We start from the raw sequence: 17717 nt of genomic DNA on the forward strand, positions 1-17717 counted from the left end.
ACATCACAACCACTTTGGAAATTGTGCAATGATGTCATATTTAAACCTGTCCGGTTTAAATTCCTCATTTGTAGGTGAAGCTGATCTCCTTGGGCATGTCCATGAGAAATGTATTATATAACACAGTTCTCATCACTGGGGCATCCATTATGTTCCTGACATTGGAAAAGGTGCTATATCCTTTCATATATAATGCTGTCTATATTTCTATAATCTTATATAATGCTGATTATATCTCTAACACCAGAGAATGGTGACAGCATTCATATATAATGCTGATTATAATACCAAGTGCCTACTATAAGCCCATGTGTGACAGGAAGAAAGAAGTTTGCCTCATTAGGAGGAACAGGCTGGCAGAGGGCATAAAAACAGCCATTTTTTGTTTATTTATTTGTTTGTTTTGAGATAAAGTCTCACTCTGTCACCTGGGCTAGAGTGCAGTGGAGTCATCATACCTCACTGTAACCTCAAACTCCAGGGCTCAAGCCATCCTCCTAAAAGCAGCTGTTGTAAAGGGGGTACCACATAGCTTAGAAACAACAGAGAAGGAGGAGTAGGAAAGCATGGGGGGTCTTACTGTCTTAAGAGACCAAGCACAGCAACATAGATATTTAGAGACTGAGCATAATGTCAGATTCTCCAGTAAAAGCAATTACACTTTTGCTCTTTGAATTTATGCATCTTTAGCCATTGAAGGGTAGTGTGTAAGATGGAGGAAGGAGTTTGGGAAGTCAAATTAAAGCTACAGTCTTTTGTATTTCAAGAAACACTTGGGTCTTTTCTAAGAATATCCAGCTCTCTCACGTTAGTGTCTACTGTGATGTAATGGAACAGGGTTCCAGGAAGGTCCTGCTCTTAAAAGCACCTCTCCTGGGCAGTTGGACGGAGTCACTCAGCCAGGGATTCTGGCGGCTGGGTAGTTCCTGTGCTTGTCTTCCTCCCTAGAATGTGTAGCATCTTCTCATTTCTGAGACTTGATATTAAAATGAGAACAGAGCAGAAGTTTGGGGAGTAATAGAGGAGATCATTGTCTGCACCAAAGAAAGGATCCTGGTGGAAAAAATACCAAGAGTTTGGGGCTGAAAGAATCTTGCCCTTGAAGAATTACAGAGAAAACTTTTACTTAACTTTCTCTTTCCATGGATTTGATAGACATTGCTCAGGGGCAGACTTGCATTATTTCTCTGATTAATTCACCAGAGAAGAAATATGCAGTCCTTCATTCTCCTTGAATCACAGCATAATTTCCATAACTAAATTTCTATGATTCTTGCATATACCATTAAAATATTTTTGTCTTTTTATTCCTTAATAAAGGATAACATCTAAATAGCATTAGCATGAAATTTGACTTCTTGGGAGCGGCTTGTCAAGTTAATATACCATTGCTTTTCGCTTAGAAGATAGACATTCCCCTCCATGTAGAATTCACCAAATAGAGGTACTTCAGAGGGGGAGGAAAACTCTTAATTCCCATACCAAAGGAAGTGGGAGAACACAGCAAGACTAAATAAGAACAAATACAAGTTTTCTTGATTAGCAAGTTATCGATTTTAAGAACCACGGATTCAATCCTCTGAAGTCACCATTATGAGTTTCTTTGTTCAAAGGTTGTTAGTGCCCATTTATAAAGAAATAGAAAAATGCTATCATCTTTTACTGGACCAATGGATCCTTCTGTGTCTGATTCTTCTCACTCTCAAAATGCTTTACTTGGTTCTCTTCTCTGGGCTCTGAGTTAATTGTAGGGTATGTGGGAGTAACCAGATGTTGGCCATAAAAGTGGAGCTAAGTGCCCCTGTCAACACAATAGAATTCTCTTCCTCATTTCATAGGGAACAGGCTTCCAAACTGCTCTATGAGATGGTGAAAGTTAGGAAATCTGAGCTGGTGATGTCATCAGAAAGAAAAACTATGGTGAGTTTACTAGCTCCTTGCAACATTGAAGGCAAATAAAATATGTTTGTTTTCCCCAAATGTCACCTGTATACATTGAAAGCTCTGTGTCTATTTATCTATACTCCCAACTCCCTTCCACTCTTTCCCTACTACCGCAAGTGCTAACACTTGGACATCAGTTAAAGCTTTGGGACATCACTTGAGGAACCACATATAGAAACGGACACAAATGGGAAGTAATTTCTTCTGCTATGTATATTACTATACTTAAGGTTAGTTGGTGATGGAGTAGGATCCAAAATAACTCATGGTTTCTTGTAGTTGCCTCAGGATTTGTTTACTGCTTGGAGCCTAAGCTTTCTTCCTGTCCAGATAAATGCACTGAATTCTAGATCACTCTGGTATAAAACATCTTCCGTGAAGCTGGAATTCAATCTGCAGTAGTTAGTGAGGTTGCTAAGCAGGATCTTTGGCTGACTAACTACTCTTTAGAAGCTTTTAATGTGTTAACCTGTGGGAAGTGAATGAAGCATAAGAATAACTCTAGATGTAGTAATCTACATCTAGTAAGGCTAGAATATCTATTAAAATAGTAGAGTATTATTACTATAAAATATGGAGGTCCTTGGTAACACAGAGACCAAAATGTCTCCCATAATACGGAAAAAATGTGTCGACCTAAGGAGCCAAGACTGAGTAGCTCTTCAATGTGTTGTGTGTGGCCCCTTGAACTTATATGAAGATCCTGTAATTATATGACTTCTAGGATCCAAAGAAACCCTATCTTTTGAAAGCCCTAACATGATATTATAATGTAGATAAAGCTGGGGATAATCTAATGGACATTTACTACAATGTTGGAAGAGAAATGTAGTACTCTCATATTGTTGACTTCAGGTCTCTACATTTAGTTAGGTTGACCCAAATCAATTTGAGTACCAAAGGGTAAAAAACAAAAGATGGAGGTGATCTAGAACAGGAGTCCCCAACTATGGTGAGTTGTACAATTATTTCATTATATATCACAATGTAATAATAATAGAAATAAAGTGTACAATAAATGTAATGCATTTGAATCATCCCAAAACCATTCCTCCCCTCGCCGGTTTGTGGAAAAATTGCTTTCCACGAAAACAGCCCCTGGTGCCAAAAAGGGACTGCTGTTCTAGAGGATTATTTAGGCTTCTACAACCTGTTAGGACTGCACCTAGCCATGTTGACAAGGTATTTGTTGCTACCAAAAGGTTGCAAGAGCAACTGCGTGCTGGCTGTGAATTTGAAATGCAAGTTGTTCATGACTGATTTGAAGTGAATACGTGAGAAGCTACCCACTAAAAAAAGGGGGAACGAATAGGTCAGATAGCTATGAAGAGAGTTGGAAGGATCTGGGTGTATTGTCTGAGGATGACAAGGATGAAAACTTGCTTGGTCTTCAAATACATTAAGAGCAATTATTCTGAGGATGATAATGAGCCTTTCTCCATCTTTACTGAGACCGAGGGAAAGAAAATGGCTTTGACCTGCAGCCTGATAGATTTGCTTTATCTAAAAGAAAGAACTTGGTATGCAGAGTTATAATATCAAGAGGATAAATGAACAAAACGAATAGAGCAGAAGCTCTACAGCAAAGCTTATGTCTAATATTGACACTTAAGATTTAGCATGCACTCTCTGTCTCTTTTGGAAAGTTTGGTTAAAAGCATGTTTACTATTGAAAACTCTTAAGGCTCTTATTTACCAGCTTGAACTATTGCAAATGTCATATGGAATTCATTTTAGTTGAGGAAAAAAGCATTTAGTACTTTCAGTGCAAGCTAATTCAACCTGAGCAGAGAGAAGGAATCTTGAGAGAGAGCATAGCCTTTTTTCTCCTAATAACTCTTACTTTGACAAGTATAAGGTGCCCTATTATTAATGAATATGAACATGTTCATTACGTCTCTTGCAAGCACCCCAGCTGAAAATTGGGACACTTTCTAAGAGACGAATAGTTGCATTTTATAACCATCCTTCATAATTCTTAGGAGGTTTATACCTAGCGTATATTAAGGAAACTACTTGCTTATTAATTTTCCTCTTAATTAATCTCATTATCTGAAAACATTTTATATGGCACATACTTTAAGTAAGTTTTGCTTTTTGCCTCTCAGATATAGTATCAGAAAAATAGAGATAGAACAGAAATCTGTAGTGTAATTAGGAAAACAACTTTATGCCTAGCTAAATCACTCAGAACTCATATGCTTGAAATTTGGCAGGAAATAAAACCTTTTGGCATTTTTTTCCTAGAAAGCTAATTTTTTTTTTACAAGTTTTAAATAAGGCTGATACAATCTTTTTGAATGTACGTTCAATGATGCTTAGGATATATCCTTTTAGGATGTAGGAGGATAAAATAATTTCAACATAGGAAATTATCCTGACTCTTCACATAAGGAGCTACTTCAGGGTAGTACAGTGGTTAAGACTGAGAGACTCTTGGATGTCATTCATTCACTGATTCATTCAATCATCCAGTAAACATTTCTGGGTGGCTATTGTGTTGTAGGCTCCTTCTCAGGCATTGAGGACATAAAAGTAAACAAGACAGAGAGAACCTTGCTTTCAGGAAGTATAAATTCTAGAAGGAGAAAAGCAATGAACAACCAAATAAAGAGGATAATAACTACAGAGGCAATAAACAGGTTTTTTTTTTTGAGCCATATTTACTTATAATTTATATGTTATATAAATTGCTTATTAGGCAAATGTTCTTACATAAGATAAATTATTGCCCTTAATAATCTTACCACTCTCATTTCCTGTCTACTCACACTTAAACACACTTAGATATCCCTGGCCAAAATTAGGAGGTATGGCTGGTAGGGTTGGGAGGAAGGTAGCATTTGTAAGTGTGGCCAGCTAATAAACAGGTTTTGAAAGGGACCCTGATTTAATCAGGGTGGTCTGACCTCACTGAGGAGGTGACACTTGAACTGATAGATTTGAGTCTCAATTCTGCCACTTCCTAGTGGTGTGATGCTGGGCAGATTGCTTCTCTGAGCTTCAATTTTCTCATCTGTGAAATGAGGATACCTACGATCTAGAGATAATGTGAGGCTTAGGCAAGATCACAAAGGTGACACAGGGCTGGAGGCAGTAAATACTCAGCTACATAATACTAGCTAATTTGGTACTTATTACTGCAAAAAGATCAGGAACCAGTTTTGTTCATTTATAGTACATTCTGCTCAGGCCACATAGTCTTGTTTCTCTCTTATTGGAGAGAATCACATTCTGAGGCATGATGTATTAAAACAGCCGTAGAGACTCCAAAGGACGGCTTGGTCCCTGCTAGCAGAAGTGCTTGTCAACTAGATAAGGACAGCTGAGTTCCAGTTACAAAATTTATGCGCCTCCCAAAATTTATATGTGCTCTCTCAGGAACTGGAATCTAGCCTGAGCAGAGTTCTTTTTGGACCCAGAGAACTTGTATTTGTAGGAGGTTTTCTGTTTTTGTTTTTCTCTCCTTTTCCCCAAATATTAGGTCAAAGCATGAAGAAGAACAGAAGGATTTGCAGAGGGGAAACAGATGTTTACTGGTCATTTCGTAATCACAGGGCTGGATGGATATGGGGGAAAAATAATAGCTTCCAAGACAGAACTACACCAAAACCACCCCAAAGATCCCAGGCTCTTTCCTGTTTTTTAAGACTCCTTTGCTTCTTCCCATGAGAGTAGGTATTCTCTAATTTTCCTCAGTGGTCCCTCCGAAGGTCTTACAGTCTTATTGATTATATTTTATGGGCAGAGAGATTCACACTTACACAGCTCTGCACATAGTGCCCAAGCTCAAGGTTTTTCTCCCAGCAGCTGGTACTCCGTCCACCCAAGCCTGCTTGGTTAGACTCCTTACTGCTACGCTTTCTAATTCCCACCTGCCTCTGTTCTGAATCTCTGGGGCTTCTCTGCCCCTGCGCCAGCCCTCTCCCAGTACTTCGGATTCACAGCCTTCTGTATTCTCCTTCTTCCAGAGTCTCTCTATGTCCCTACCATGGGTACAGATCTTTTTTGAGAGCACCCTGGTTCCTCATGTAAGAATTTGCTAGCTATTTCTAAGAGCCTCTAAAGGCCTCTTCTGTTTGACACAATCTGTTAGAAACTCCCAAGTCAAGAAATTTTACATGTGTAGCTGTGTCTAAACTGCTTTTTACTGATTGATGGTTGATTACAGAATTGCTCCTTTTGGCTTGATTTATAGGCACCTTTACAGCATAAAGACGGGTTTTCTGAACTTGCTAAATTACATTAGCTTAAGTGATATGAATTTGAGATATTCAAATGGTTTTGAATTATAAAATGGCAGTGTTACAGGTTCCACCTAATAAGAAATGCTGAGGATGCTGTTGAAACTCATATTCACAGCTCTTTCTCTCAGGGGGTCTGGTTCAGCAGCCCTGGCATGGACTTAAGAATCTGCATTTTAAAAAACCAGGCTTTTTTTTTTATGACCAGGCAAGTTTGGGAAATATAGGTATGTCATTTGTAGTTGAATAAATAGTTAATTAAATATGGTGCTAGGGCAGTTTATATTATCTGTGACTATTATGCTTGATAAAAGCAATTTCCATCCAGTGGCTATGGTGAAGATTACTAAGTACACATTAAAATCTGTTTGTCCCTTCTTTGGGCACACAGCCAGCCTTCCTTGCAGTTATGTGTGGCTTACAGTCTACGTTTTCTCCAGGAAATGTGGACAGAAGTGATGCATGCCACTTGTGGGCCTGGCCCACACCACACTCTCTGCCCTTGCTTCTCCATAGGCTTCCATCTTCCGCTGCCTAGATACAGAGCACCACAGAGCCCTAGCTGATGACAGAGTCACAGGGTGGAGAAAAAAAGATCCCTGAATGACCACACGGGACAGAAATATTTCACCAACCTGAACACCTGCCAAGGCCTCTTATATGATCAAAAATTAGGATTCTAATAGTTTGAACCATTATATATTTGGGTCTATTTGTTACAGCACCCTAGCTTATCTAGCAGAGTGGCACCAACATTACAAAACCCTAAAAAAAGGTGTGCTGTTGGCTTAGCGCTTGGGTGGCAGATGGTGAGAAAACAGAGCAGGTTGGAAAGATGAAGATCTATGTTAAACTGTGGCAAATGTTCTATAAAACTATCGTCTGTGAAACCTAGAAGGTAAACCTAGTTCCTACTGAGTCCATACTACTCTGTGAAAAGATTGGAAAATAACAGAATGTTAGTATATATTGTTACTTTATGTGTTTAGCAAGGTGTTACAAGAAAGGGAAGAACTGAATTCGTTGATTTTTAGGCAGAGATTGATAGAATACAGAGTTTAATGACCTTATAGAGTTGGAAAATTGGTTGTTTCTGGATTCCACAAATAGGAGATACGATCAAGACTGCCACCAGAATTCCATTATTGCTCTGTGACTCCCATTCCTCCCTTCCTGAAGGGGTTTGAATATTTTGGTTACCCCATTCCTGTTCCACCATTGTACAGGGGTGACTGTGTATATGGGGCAGATAATTTGTGTTTTATTGGACCAGAAGGGTCCACATCTGGACAAAATGGAGAGGACAGTGCTTCACTTACAGATGCCAGTCTTTGACCTGGTTGAGGTGGCAGAATGGGACTCCAGGTGGTCCCTCTGGGGAAAAGGGTGAGTTTGTTTTACATGTGGGAAAAAGCGTGCAAGGATATTTGGTGGGCAGAGAGTCTGATACAGGCAGAAATTGCTAGTTTCCATCAAAATCCATTCTTCTCTCTTTGGGGCACATAAGTGGGCTCTTTCCAGCCTCCCTTAGAGTGAGATGTGGCCTCGTGAGTAAGTTACCTCCTATGGAGTGTGACTGGAAATGATGTCTGTCACCTCCAGGCCTGGCCCGTTCAAGTTTCTCCGTGTTCTTTTTCATGAGGCTGGGTGGATGTAGCTAACTATGGGATCCTAGAGGGTGGCAGGGTCACAAGGTGGAAGGTTCCTAAATGACCATGTAGAGGAAAGCAACCCTACTGACCTGAATACCTACTCAGGAGCATAATACTAGCGAGGAATACCTTGCTATTGAGTTAATCCCTTACATGTTGGGGTCTATTTGTTATAGAAGGTTAGTATGCCCTAACAGTGGCTTTTTGATTGTTATTAGCTATAAACCTATATGCTGCTTATATTGTTTACTAGTCCACGGCCTCCACTTACTCCATCATAAGTGATTTAACCTTAGGAAAATTGACTAATATCTTTGTACCCTGGTTTTTTCATCAGTAAAATTGAGAAGATAATATTATAGCATCTTGTGATAAAGAGCGGTTGGTTAATGGGTACACAAATACAGTTAAATAGAAGGAAAAAGATCTAGTGTTCAGTAGCACAATAAGATGTCTATTGTTAATAATATTGTGTATTTCAAAATAACTAGAAGAATCGATTTGGAAATGTTCCCAACACAAAATAATGATAAATGTTTGAGATGATGGGTATCCTAATTACCCAGCTTTGATCATTACACGTTATAGGCTTGTATCAAAATAGCACATGTGCCCCAGAAATAAATATGTGCAACTACTTTGTATCCATAAAAAATAAAAATAAAAATTGAAAAGAAAATCATAGCATCTTATAGGATCATTGTGAGGAGGCAACGAATGGATGGATGAAAACTCTTCAAATGTGCCTGAATCACAGAAAGAACCATGTAAGTGTATAGCTCTTGTTACTGTTGTTAGCATATACTCCAGTGGCATTCTAGTTGCATAATGAATACCACCACACTGCTTGTAGGATCACACATGGCCATAATGAAGTTCATGCTCAGGCAGGGAATGACGAGCACCACGGATGAAAGCTGTTCTGTGAACTAAGACAAAGTGCTAAGTGAATACACATGAATCAGGTCCTTTTGTTTTGTGAAAATTGGGTGCATCCAGAAAGCTGGTGGACTTCCGAGTATTCAGGAACAATGCCAGGCCACTCTGTGACTCAGAGTTGGCTCCTATTGAGTTCATGATGGAATTTATTCTGACTGCGTTATCCCCAGAAAATTAACTGTTTGGATTCTGCTAACTAACTCAAGAGGTGTCATGGATTTTTGTTTATCGGAAAGTAAATATTCAGCCAAATCAGAACCTGAATTACACAGAGGGTAGGACCTCCATAGATCCTGTGGACCTTGTGCTCAGGATTAATGAGGGAGATAGTTTCTGCTGAGGTCTCTTACTTGCCCTTTCCTGAGACATCTTATGTGTGTTGTGCACCTTCATGCTGCCTTTGTGGAGCAGAAGAACTGCATCCCAAAACAGGCATCTTATGGACTGAGTCATCTCTGAGCTAAATTCGCTATTTACCCCACAAGAAGAGAGAGAGATGAAAGATTTTGAAAAAGCTATCCTAGAAATAAAATACTGTTTATCTGAAGCCCAACTTCAATGGGCAGGTAGGCAGTAAAATATATGAAGCATTTCCTAGCCTGGACAGTGAAGGGAGGCAGGCTGTGTGGACCTGAATGTCTTGCTCACAGGGAGCCTGGCCACTGAGGCCCGACTGGTGAAAGTCTTTGGTTTGTTGCCGGGTAAAGCTGGAGAGCAGGAGGGTCGTGGAGGCAGATGCAGCTTCCAACCCTGGGAGCATGGTTTTCTTTTGCTATCCTGGTCACAGATACTTACTTTTATTTCTCCCTCTTCTATTGTATTATTCCTTTGTTCTTACTCCTAAGAGAAGCAGGTCACAATTTACCATCTCCACAGTACATTTTAGCTTTCTGTGTGCAACTTCCACCCCTGAAGCCTCTGAGTGAACTTGCTCCTGTAAGCATCACAATGTAGACTGTGGAAAGAACTATACATAGGATTTCTGTCATTGTGTCTTTAGTGTGGCCTCGCAGAATACAGAAAAAGCATCAGACACACATCACATTGCCCCAAAAAGTGATGCTGGGGGATTGGGTACCTATGAGATGTTGGAGTATCATTGCATTTAGAAGGAACAGAGTGAGTGATTCAACTGGCCCATTCTAGTTTCCTTTTTCGTAACTTCTTTTATATTTCTGCCTAAGATTAGGAACCTGGTGATTTATTTCATATCCCCATGAGGGTTGCTTTAGGTTTCCCTGTGGCTTACAAAAAATGAATCTTATCCATTTTTCAGAGACTGTCAAGTATCTTTAGAAAGACCAAAAGGGAAACTCCTGACTAAATTTTCCTAAATGGGCAGAACCATGTCACAACCCTTTATAGGCCTGGGACGTTTTTTAAAATTTACTCTTTATTATTTTTGTGTTATTTTTTTCCTCCTGTGGATTGGACATGGTTCCCCTCTGCCCCAACCCACCCCCCAGCCATTAAGATTGTGACTGAGTCTACCTTGGGCTGAGTGCCATATAATTAGGTGGAAAAAATTAGGACCGACTTTCAGCTTTTCATGAAAACAAATTCCTTTCACATCTCACTCAGCTGATAGAGTAACTGTATTTTCCTCCTTTCCATGAATTGTGTTAATTTCCTGCATAGGCAGCCTGGGTTTGCAAATAGTGGCTTAAAGTGATTTTCCAAATTCGATGGCTTTTGACAAAGAAACTCTAGGAGTTGGGTGAAGGAAGAAAGATCCACAGGCAAAATAAACTTTAATACAGAGGGTGATGGAAATGGTGAAGCAGGTACATCATAAACGGTTTTCAGCTGGAATCTGCTTATTTTGCACACTCGTGCACCTAAACCTACAAATCACGCACACAATCTAACTCAACATACAATTTAACTAAACTCAAACTGGAAGTTTTTTTTTTTTTTAAATTTCAATAGATTTGGGGGTACAAGTGGTTTTTTGTTGCATGGATGAATTGTATAGTCGTTAAGTCAGGGCTTTTAGTGTACCTGTCAGCTAATCAAATTGGAAGTCTTAGCCTTATGTCATATGGCATATAAAACATTAATTGGTAAGAATATTTTACCAGTAAGGGGTCTGTTACAAAACTCAAAGCTAATTATAGGGTACAGATAGGATGGGAGAAGGACTATTCCATGGTAAGCTTTGAGAACTCTAAAGGTTGTTAGGTTATCTTGAATCGTCCCTGGAAGGGAGTAGGAAGAAGGGCCCAGGAATGTTTCTTAGGTACATTTGTAACAAACACAGGTGACCCTTTCCATCTTCATCTTATTGCCACTACTCTTCCTGGCCCTCCGACAAACCTGGACTTACTCTGGAGCATGCTCTGTGTATAAAAACTACAACCATTTGAGTGGGCCACCCCAAATTTAGGTCAGGTTTTGAATGTGATGCAAACAGAGGCAGCCCAAGTGACATTGACACATTAGAGAGTTACACTATTTGATACAGGTGACACTGTAGGTCAAGAAAATTCAATGCTGCATTACAATTACAGTGGAGATAAAATGATTATTTAAAATGTGAATGAAATAGTTCAAAAATGTAATGAATTTAATAAGTAATTTTGTATTCATTTCTAAAAAGATATCTACAGGACCAGCAATTTGTTCATTTATTCATCAGAGTGTTAATGGACCAGGAACTACCTAAATGATGGAGGGACTGAGATGATTGACATACTAATTCATTTATTCAGTGATTATCTATTGAGAGTCTATTATATGTTGAGCTCTGTTTTTTGAAGCTGGGGTAAAAGCAAATGCAAACTCTTCAAGGAAGGAAGGAGTTTGTTGTGTTTGAGGAATGGCAAGATGGCAAGTGTGGCCACAGCAAAAATATTGAAGAGGAGAGTGTTAGGAGATGAGGTTGGAGAGATAACAGGGACCAAGTCATGGAGTGCCTTGTACACCATGGTAAAGGATAGGGTCTGAGTGTTAAGGGAAGTGATTGGAGGAGTTGGGGCCACGGCTAGTCCCTCTGCCAGCTTTGTGGACAATTGACTACAGGGGGTCAGATTTGAAGTAGGAAACTGTGAGTTGATTCTAGTAGTTTGGATGAGAGATGATGGTGCCTTGGACAAGAGGGAAGGCAATGGAGATGATGCCAAGTCATCAGGTTTAGGGTATATTTTGAATGTTGAGCTGATTGGTAGGAGGAAGGGACAATAACTAATGATTTGAATGGAGGGGGACGTGGAGGGGGTGTTGTCAAAGCAAGAAAGGAGTCAATACCAAAGTCTTTGTTCTCAGCAACTGGGTGGAAAATAGTGATTATTTTCTTATATGGGGAAGACTAGGGGAAGAGTATATTGGGGGAATTAAAAAACCTGTTTGGACAAGTTTGAGATGCCTGTTAAATATTCAAATGGGCAGTTGGATATATGAGTCTGAGTCTCAGGGGTTTTAGGGGTGGAGATACAAATTTGGGAGTTATCAGTATATAAATTACATTTAAAGCTATGAAACTAGATACAATCAACCAAGACATGAGTGTAAGTAAAGAAGAGGACCAAGGGAGGTATGCCAGCATTTAGTGGTGGGGAAGAGATGAGGAGGTGGCAGAAGAGATGGAGAGAGATTTGCTGTGAGTGGAATAAAAACCAGGGGAAGGTGGTATCCCAGAAACCAAGCCAAGAAAGTGTTCTAAGAAGGAGAATAATAAGTCATAAAAAATCTCCCAAGAGATCAAGATGAGGACTGAGAACTGACCATTGGATTTGATAACATATGACCCATTCCCTTAAGGAGCTCACAGCACAGTGGAGGGTGGGAAAATAAAGAAACATATAAATTACTATTCAGTGGTGGAAGATGTATCCTAGAGATATAAACAAATTTCTGGAGCTGGATTGAAGATGGAGCAAGGAACTCTCCACTTGAGGAGTCAAGGTAAATTACATGGAGAAGATGTACTTTTGGATTCTAGTAGGTAGCATGAAGGGATAAAATCAGGATTCATACAACTTAAAAAAATTTTTTTCTAGTTGGTTATTGATTTTTCTGCAATCAGTCATGCAAAACTAATATTCCCCCTCCCAAGTTAACATCCCACTACTATTACTTCATGTAGACATGTTTGTCAATTAACAGTATACATGGTAACTATTTTATAAGGACAATACATATACTCCATCACACTCTACTCTCCTGGAGGATGTTCTTGGAATTATATTTTTTTTGTTGTGGTTCTTATCTTTAATTACATCTTAGTTCCCTTCCATAGCTATGTGCAAGTGTCGAGACCTTATTCTTAATAACAATAGCTACCATGTACCTAACTCTTCTCACATATGAGATCTTGTTCTATAAACTGTACATACATTAATTCATTTTGTTCTTGAAAACAATTCGAATGTTTTATTGTCCCTGTTTTTCATTTGTTATAACTGAGGTACAGAGAGGTTAAGTAACGTGCTCTAGGCCACAGAGTAAATGCCAGAGCCAGTATTAGAACTGGGCTTTCTAGCTTCAGAGTTCACCATCTTGAGCATGTGTACTTCCATCCTTACTTTTACATCTCTATTTTCCTGGGATGGGCAGTTATTAGTGAAAAATCTTGAAAGAATAGGTTCTCTATGACTTAAAATTGCAATTTTCTAAAGACTCAGTAACTCAATTGCAGATTGGCATTTTAGAGTGGGTCCATGGGACACAGGAACTCAATACTGGATCCAAATGGAGAAAAGGGCATTTAGTTATTTTACAATTGGTTGTAGATGCTCATGTGACTGCCTAAGGATTTATGTTCAACCAGGTCACATATGAGGAGGGTAGTGGTAAAAAGAGCTCTAGTCTTTGCAGTGGAGGAGAGGAGAAGTTCCCTCTGCTTATAGAAATGATCACTTCATTATGATCTTAGATGTATGTGGCGCATGCCTTCATTTCCTTACTGAAAGCACAGGAGATGATTATATACTTAAAGAAGTACAAAGTGTAAATCAAAGCAACTCACTATGTACAAAGTATTGCTCTGGGTAAGGTGGCTGAGATTTCTTGGGAGCTAAAATAATACACTAGCCAAAATCTGTAAGATGCTTTAATGCTTAAACTATAGTAAATATGTACATAACTGAACTATAAAATAATTTGGGCCTACTGGAATCTAGCTGTGGCTCAGCCTTTGTTTGATCTCTGATGTGTTTTTTTTAATAGGCTGACTTCATCTTTAAAGATGGTTTTATCCTCTTTCTTCCTGACACCACACTGTAATTGGTTTATCCAATAGGTGGGGATTGGGATACATAATTTTCATGAGCATTTGAAATCTCCTTCTTTAGTAGATTTTGGGTTCTACCTTTGATCTCAAAGTTTTTGAAATAAGGTACTAGCCACTTTCCCTTTCTTGGCAGGAAGAAGGTGTAGCATAAATAACTTATGCTAAGATGTTTTCAGGACAAGAATCTGAGTAACTTTCTCAAGGCACAGACCCACAAATTTTATAATTAGTTTTTTTCTCAAGATGGAAGTCAACTTGTTCTTCTCTTTATTCTGTTCTCATTAAAATGTTCTTCTCTGGCCATAGTCTTTATATTTTCAGAAAGGCTTAAGGCAGCCAGCATGAAAATTTGCTCTTTAATTTCTACAAATATAGAAAAACCTGCTGGGAAATGCGTACTATATTCACTGTGGTTCTCTTCCTGTCTGCTACGTAATATTGTCATAAATCATGTAAATGTAGGAGGAAGCAGGGACTTAGGTGATGGTTTGGCTCTGGAAAAGAAGCTACTTCCTATAGAAGGAGGATTTCAAATGGCCACATAGCAAAGCAAACACTCACGCTGGTTTCCTGTGAGCCATTTCCCCTTTGCTGAACCTGTCCCAAAGCCAAGGGGAAAGAAAAGAAACTTTCCTCTTACAAAATCTCAAATCTCTGATAACTCACTATACCAATTACTATGTTCAAGAAAGCTATAAAATTTAGGGTACTGTAAACTTGAAGAATTTCATACACTTGCATTTGATAAACTTAATAATATTTGTTTTGGAAAGTAAAAGAAAGAAAAGTAAGAGTCAAACGGAAACATTTAGATAATGCTATCTCACATCGACAAGTTCACCCACAAACTTTAGAACACAAAAAATCAAAGTCCACTGAACGAATTCAGTTGTGGCTACAGTATCTTAACTGTTACACTTTAAAACATTTTATGGTCATTTTGCCCTTTTAGGACATACTTTAAAATGATTCAGATTTTATTTGTATTTTTACTTTTAAAACATATTAAAGAAAAATGTTTCTTTTAACCCGAGATACAGATTGCCTAATACTTTTAACTACTTCCCGCCCAATCTACAGCCCTGGGAAAAGGACAGTATAGTATTCTGACACCAGTTGTTATAGGAAAAAATGATTGCTCTATTAATTAATCTTAGCACTTTCATTTATGGATAGCATGAGGTGAATATGTGAAAAGTGACAAGAACATTTAATTTCTTGTGTGTCTAGTGGTGATATATATTTTTTTTTGTAAAAAAGAAATGTGATGCAGTTATCCTGCATTTAAAAGTGTTCCTAATAAAAAGTTAATGATCTTCAAACAAATGGTGATTAAAATCTCTGTCCCAAAATCTACAGGGCAGTTCAGGATATTTTTCCAGTGTTAGGGATTTGCTTTAAGGGGAAAAAGGTGTTATAGTACAAATTGAGGCACAGATTGTTCTCCCAACAATTCCATCCAAGTCCTTGGTTGTATGTTATTCTACGCTCCCTGGTTACTGCCAAGCCAGCACCCAATACTGACATTAGAAATAAACCAGGCCCCTCTGAACTTGGGGTATCGCCTCCCGCACTGTCCATCTGGATGCAGAGGGAGTTTCCCACTTTTTCTTACCTGCATAATGGTCAAACACTGTGGGCACGTACTCCTCTGGGAAGGCGTCATTGGCGTAGCTCATCAGCAAGCAGGTTTTCCCCACAGCACCGTCCCCAACCACCACACACTTCAGCATCTTCTTCTCATCGTCGTTGCCACCGCAGCCACAGCTGCTGTCAGCTCCCTCTTTGCAGTTCATTCTTGCGGCTCCAGCTGCTGGGGCTGCTGCTGCTGCTGCTTCTCTGGCTTCTTCCAAAGCACATGCAGCGGCGGGAAGCCAGTGCCAGGCTTGAGTTTACTCTGCCTTGCTTTTGGTACCTTGGCTCATATAGACATGTCCGAGGCTGGGATATGCCCTGTTGCTTACCATGCTGGCAAAGAAAGGTAACACACACTTGGGAGGAATTATAAAGAGGGTCCTGTCCCTTTTCCCTATCAGTTTGAGTTAAGAAACCCTCATTTTCACAGAATTCTAGGGGCTTCCTGGCAGCCTAGAAATTTCAGCAGCCTGAGGGTTTTACTCAGCTCACCCCCTTTCCAGCCTGGCTGAAGACACGGAGGAATTTTGCTAAATCTTCCCCATTTTCCAATGCACATCTAACATGGAGGAAAGCTGGGCTTTTTAATGGAGTTTTTTTCCCCTCGCTTCCTCCAGCTCGCAGAGTGTCAGGAAATCATGGGTTTCCTGCTGCATTCCATATTAGGATCAGTGGGCTGGGGAAGGCTGCAACAATGGGAGCTCTGTGTGTGTGTGTTTGTACTTCTGGGGAACGATGCCAGGACATGGAGTGGGAAAACACTAGGGGTCCCACTGCAGACTCAAGCTGTCAGACTTCCTGTTTCATCCGCTGCTTGTGAAGCTGTTTGCTCCTGGCTGGCTGGGAAGGAGGGAAGAAGCTGACGAGAGGACGGAAAACTGGGCAGTACTGTCTGCCACAGAAACGAGGGAATGGTTTGAGTGAGCAGAGAACCACACCAGTAATCGTAGGATAACATGACATCATCCCTCACTGAGTCACCAGTTAAACGGTCTGCAAATTAAAAACGAACAGTTCTTTACCCAGATGAGAAACTTTAAGGGATTCTTTCCTGCAATAAAGAAGAAAACCTTCATGACTTACATCGTTTCAAAGGGAAAATTTTTTTTAGGTCATAGGTATGATATGTGTGATCAGGTTTATAAGCGGCCACGTTTGAGCTTAACACTCAAATGTGTAGTCTACACACAAACATGTGTTACGGTTGTAGCACACAAGAAATCAATCAGATGGGGGATGTTTGCATGCTCTCATTAGTAAATAAGCACACATGTGCTTGGCTCAGACTTAACACCCTTGGAAATGAGAGAGTGTAGGACGGCTTTCTGGTTTGTTTAAGGTCCTCGATGCTGTTTTTGCTTGGACGGTTCCCTTTTTGATTTTGTCCTTGCCCCTTGGGTCAGCCTGGCCCCTTTCAATTACAAAGGAGCCCTTGACAGCTAATTTATTTGTCTGTTGGGTCACTCAAAATGAAGCCCCTTTGAAGCTCTGCATTTGATTAATGTACGTGGTCTTGGAAAAGAAGTGGAACTCTGCAAATGATTTTTGACAAAAGGGTCCAAATGGGGGAACTCTGTTTTTCTTTTTTTGAACACTGATTTTGAAGAATTCAGATTATCCAATTGCTTTGAGAATTTTTTTGGGGGGAGGTGGGAGAGAAGTCTGTTTTACTAAGTGGTTATCAACAATATATATATCCACATATCATATATATATATATATATGTATGCTACCATACAACATAGTCCCAAATTTCTTCTGTTTTGGTTTATAGTAGCATTAACTGTAGTGCTCAGTATGCCAGTATTTCTTTCCTGTGAAGTGATGATGTTTTAATCAGGTTATGGTGTATCGGCTAGGTTATATTGCAGTAACAAACAATCCCCAAAGCTCAATGATTTCAAATAATATGTGTATTTCTTGCTCATACTGTGTCTCTATTGTGTATTGTGTTGTCATCTTTATTTAGTGATTGAAGCTGATAGTGCAGTTACATTGAGAACACTGATGGTCACTGTGGCAGGGGAAGAAACAGATGTGTTGAACAGGCATTGAGAGCTTCTTCCTGGAAGT

General features: G+C 39.5%; 1 protein-coding gene across 1 annotated transcript in view; it reads right to left on the reverse strand.

Annotated features, from left to right (window-relative positions):
* The window catches only part of RHOJ (ras homolog family member J), an 82510-nt gene extending 65959 nt beyond the window's left edge, over window positions 1-16551 (reverse strand). Inside the window, exon 1 of the mRNA XM_045565996.1 lies at window positions 15625-16551. Coding sequence (XP_045421952.1) covers window positions 15625-15805 — 181 coding nt within the window. The 5' untranslated portion in view covers window positions 15806-16551. The remainder of the gene's footprint in view (window positions 1-15624) is intronic.
* Window positions 16552-17717: the final 1166 nt, after the last annotated feature.

The sequence above is a fragment of the Lemur catta genome, chromosome 1, assembly GCF_020740605.2.
Source record: "Lemur catta isolate mLemCat1 chromosome 1, mLemCat1.pri, whole genome shotgun sequence".
NCBI classification, from domain to species: domain Eukaryota; kingdom Metazoa; phylum Chordata; class Mammalia; order Primates; family Lemuridae; genus Lemur; species Lemur catta.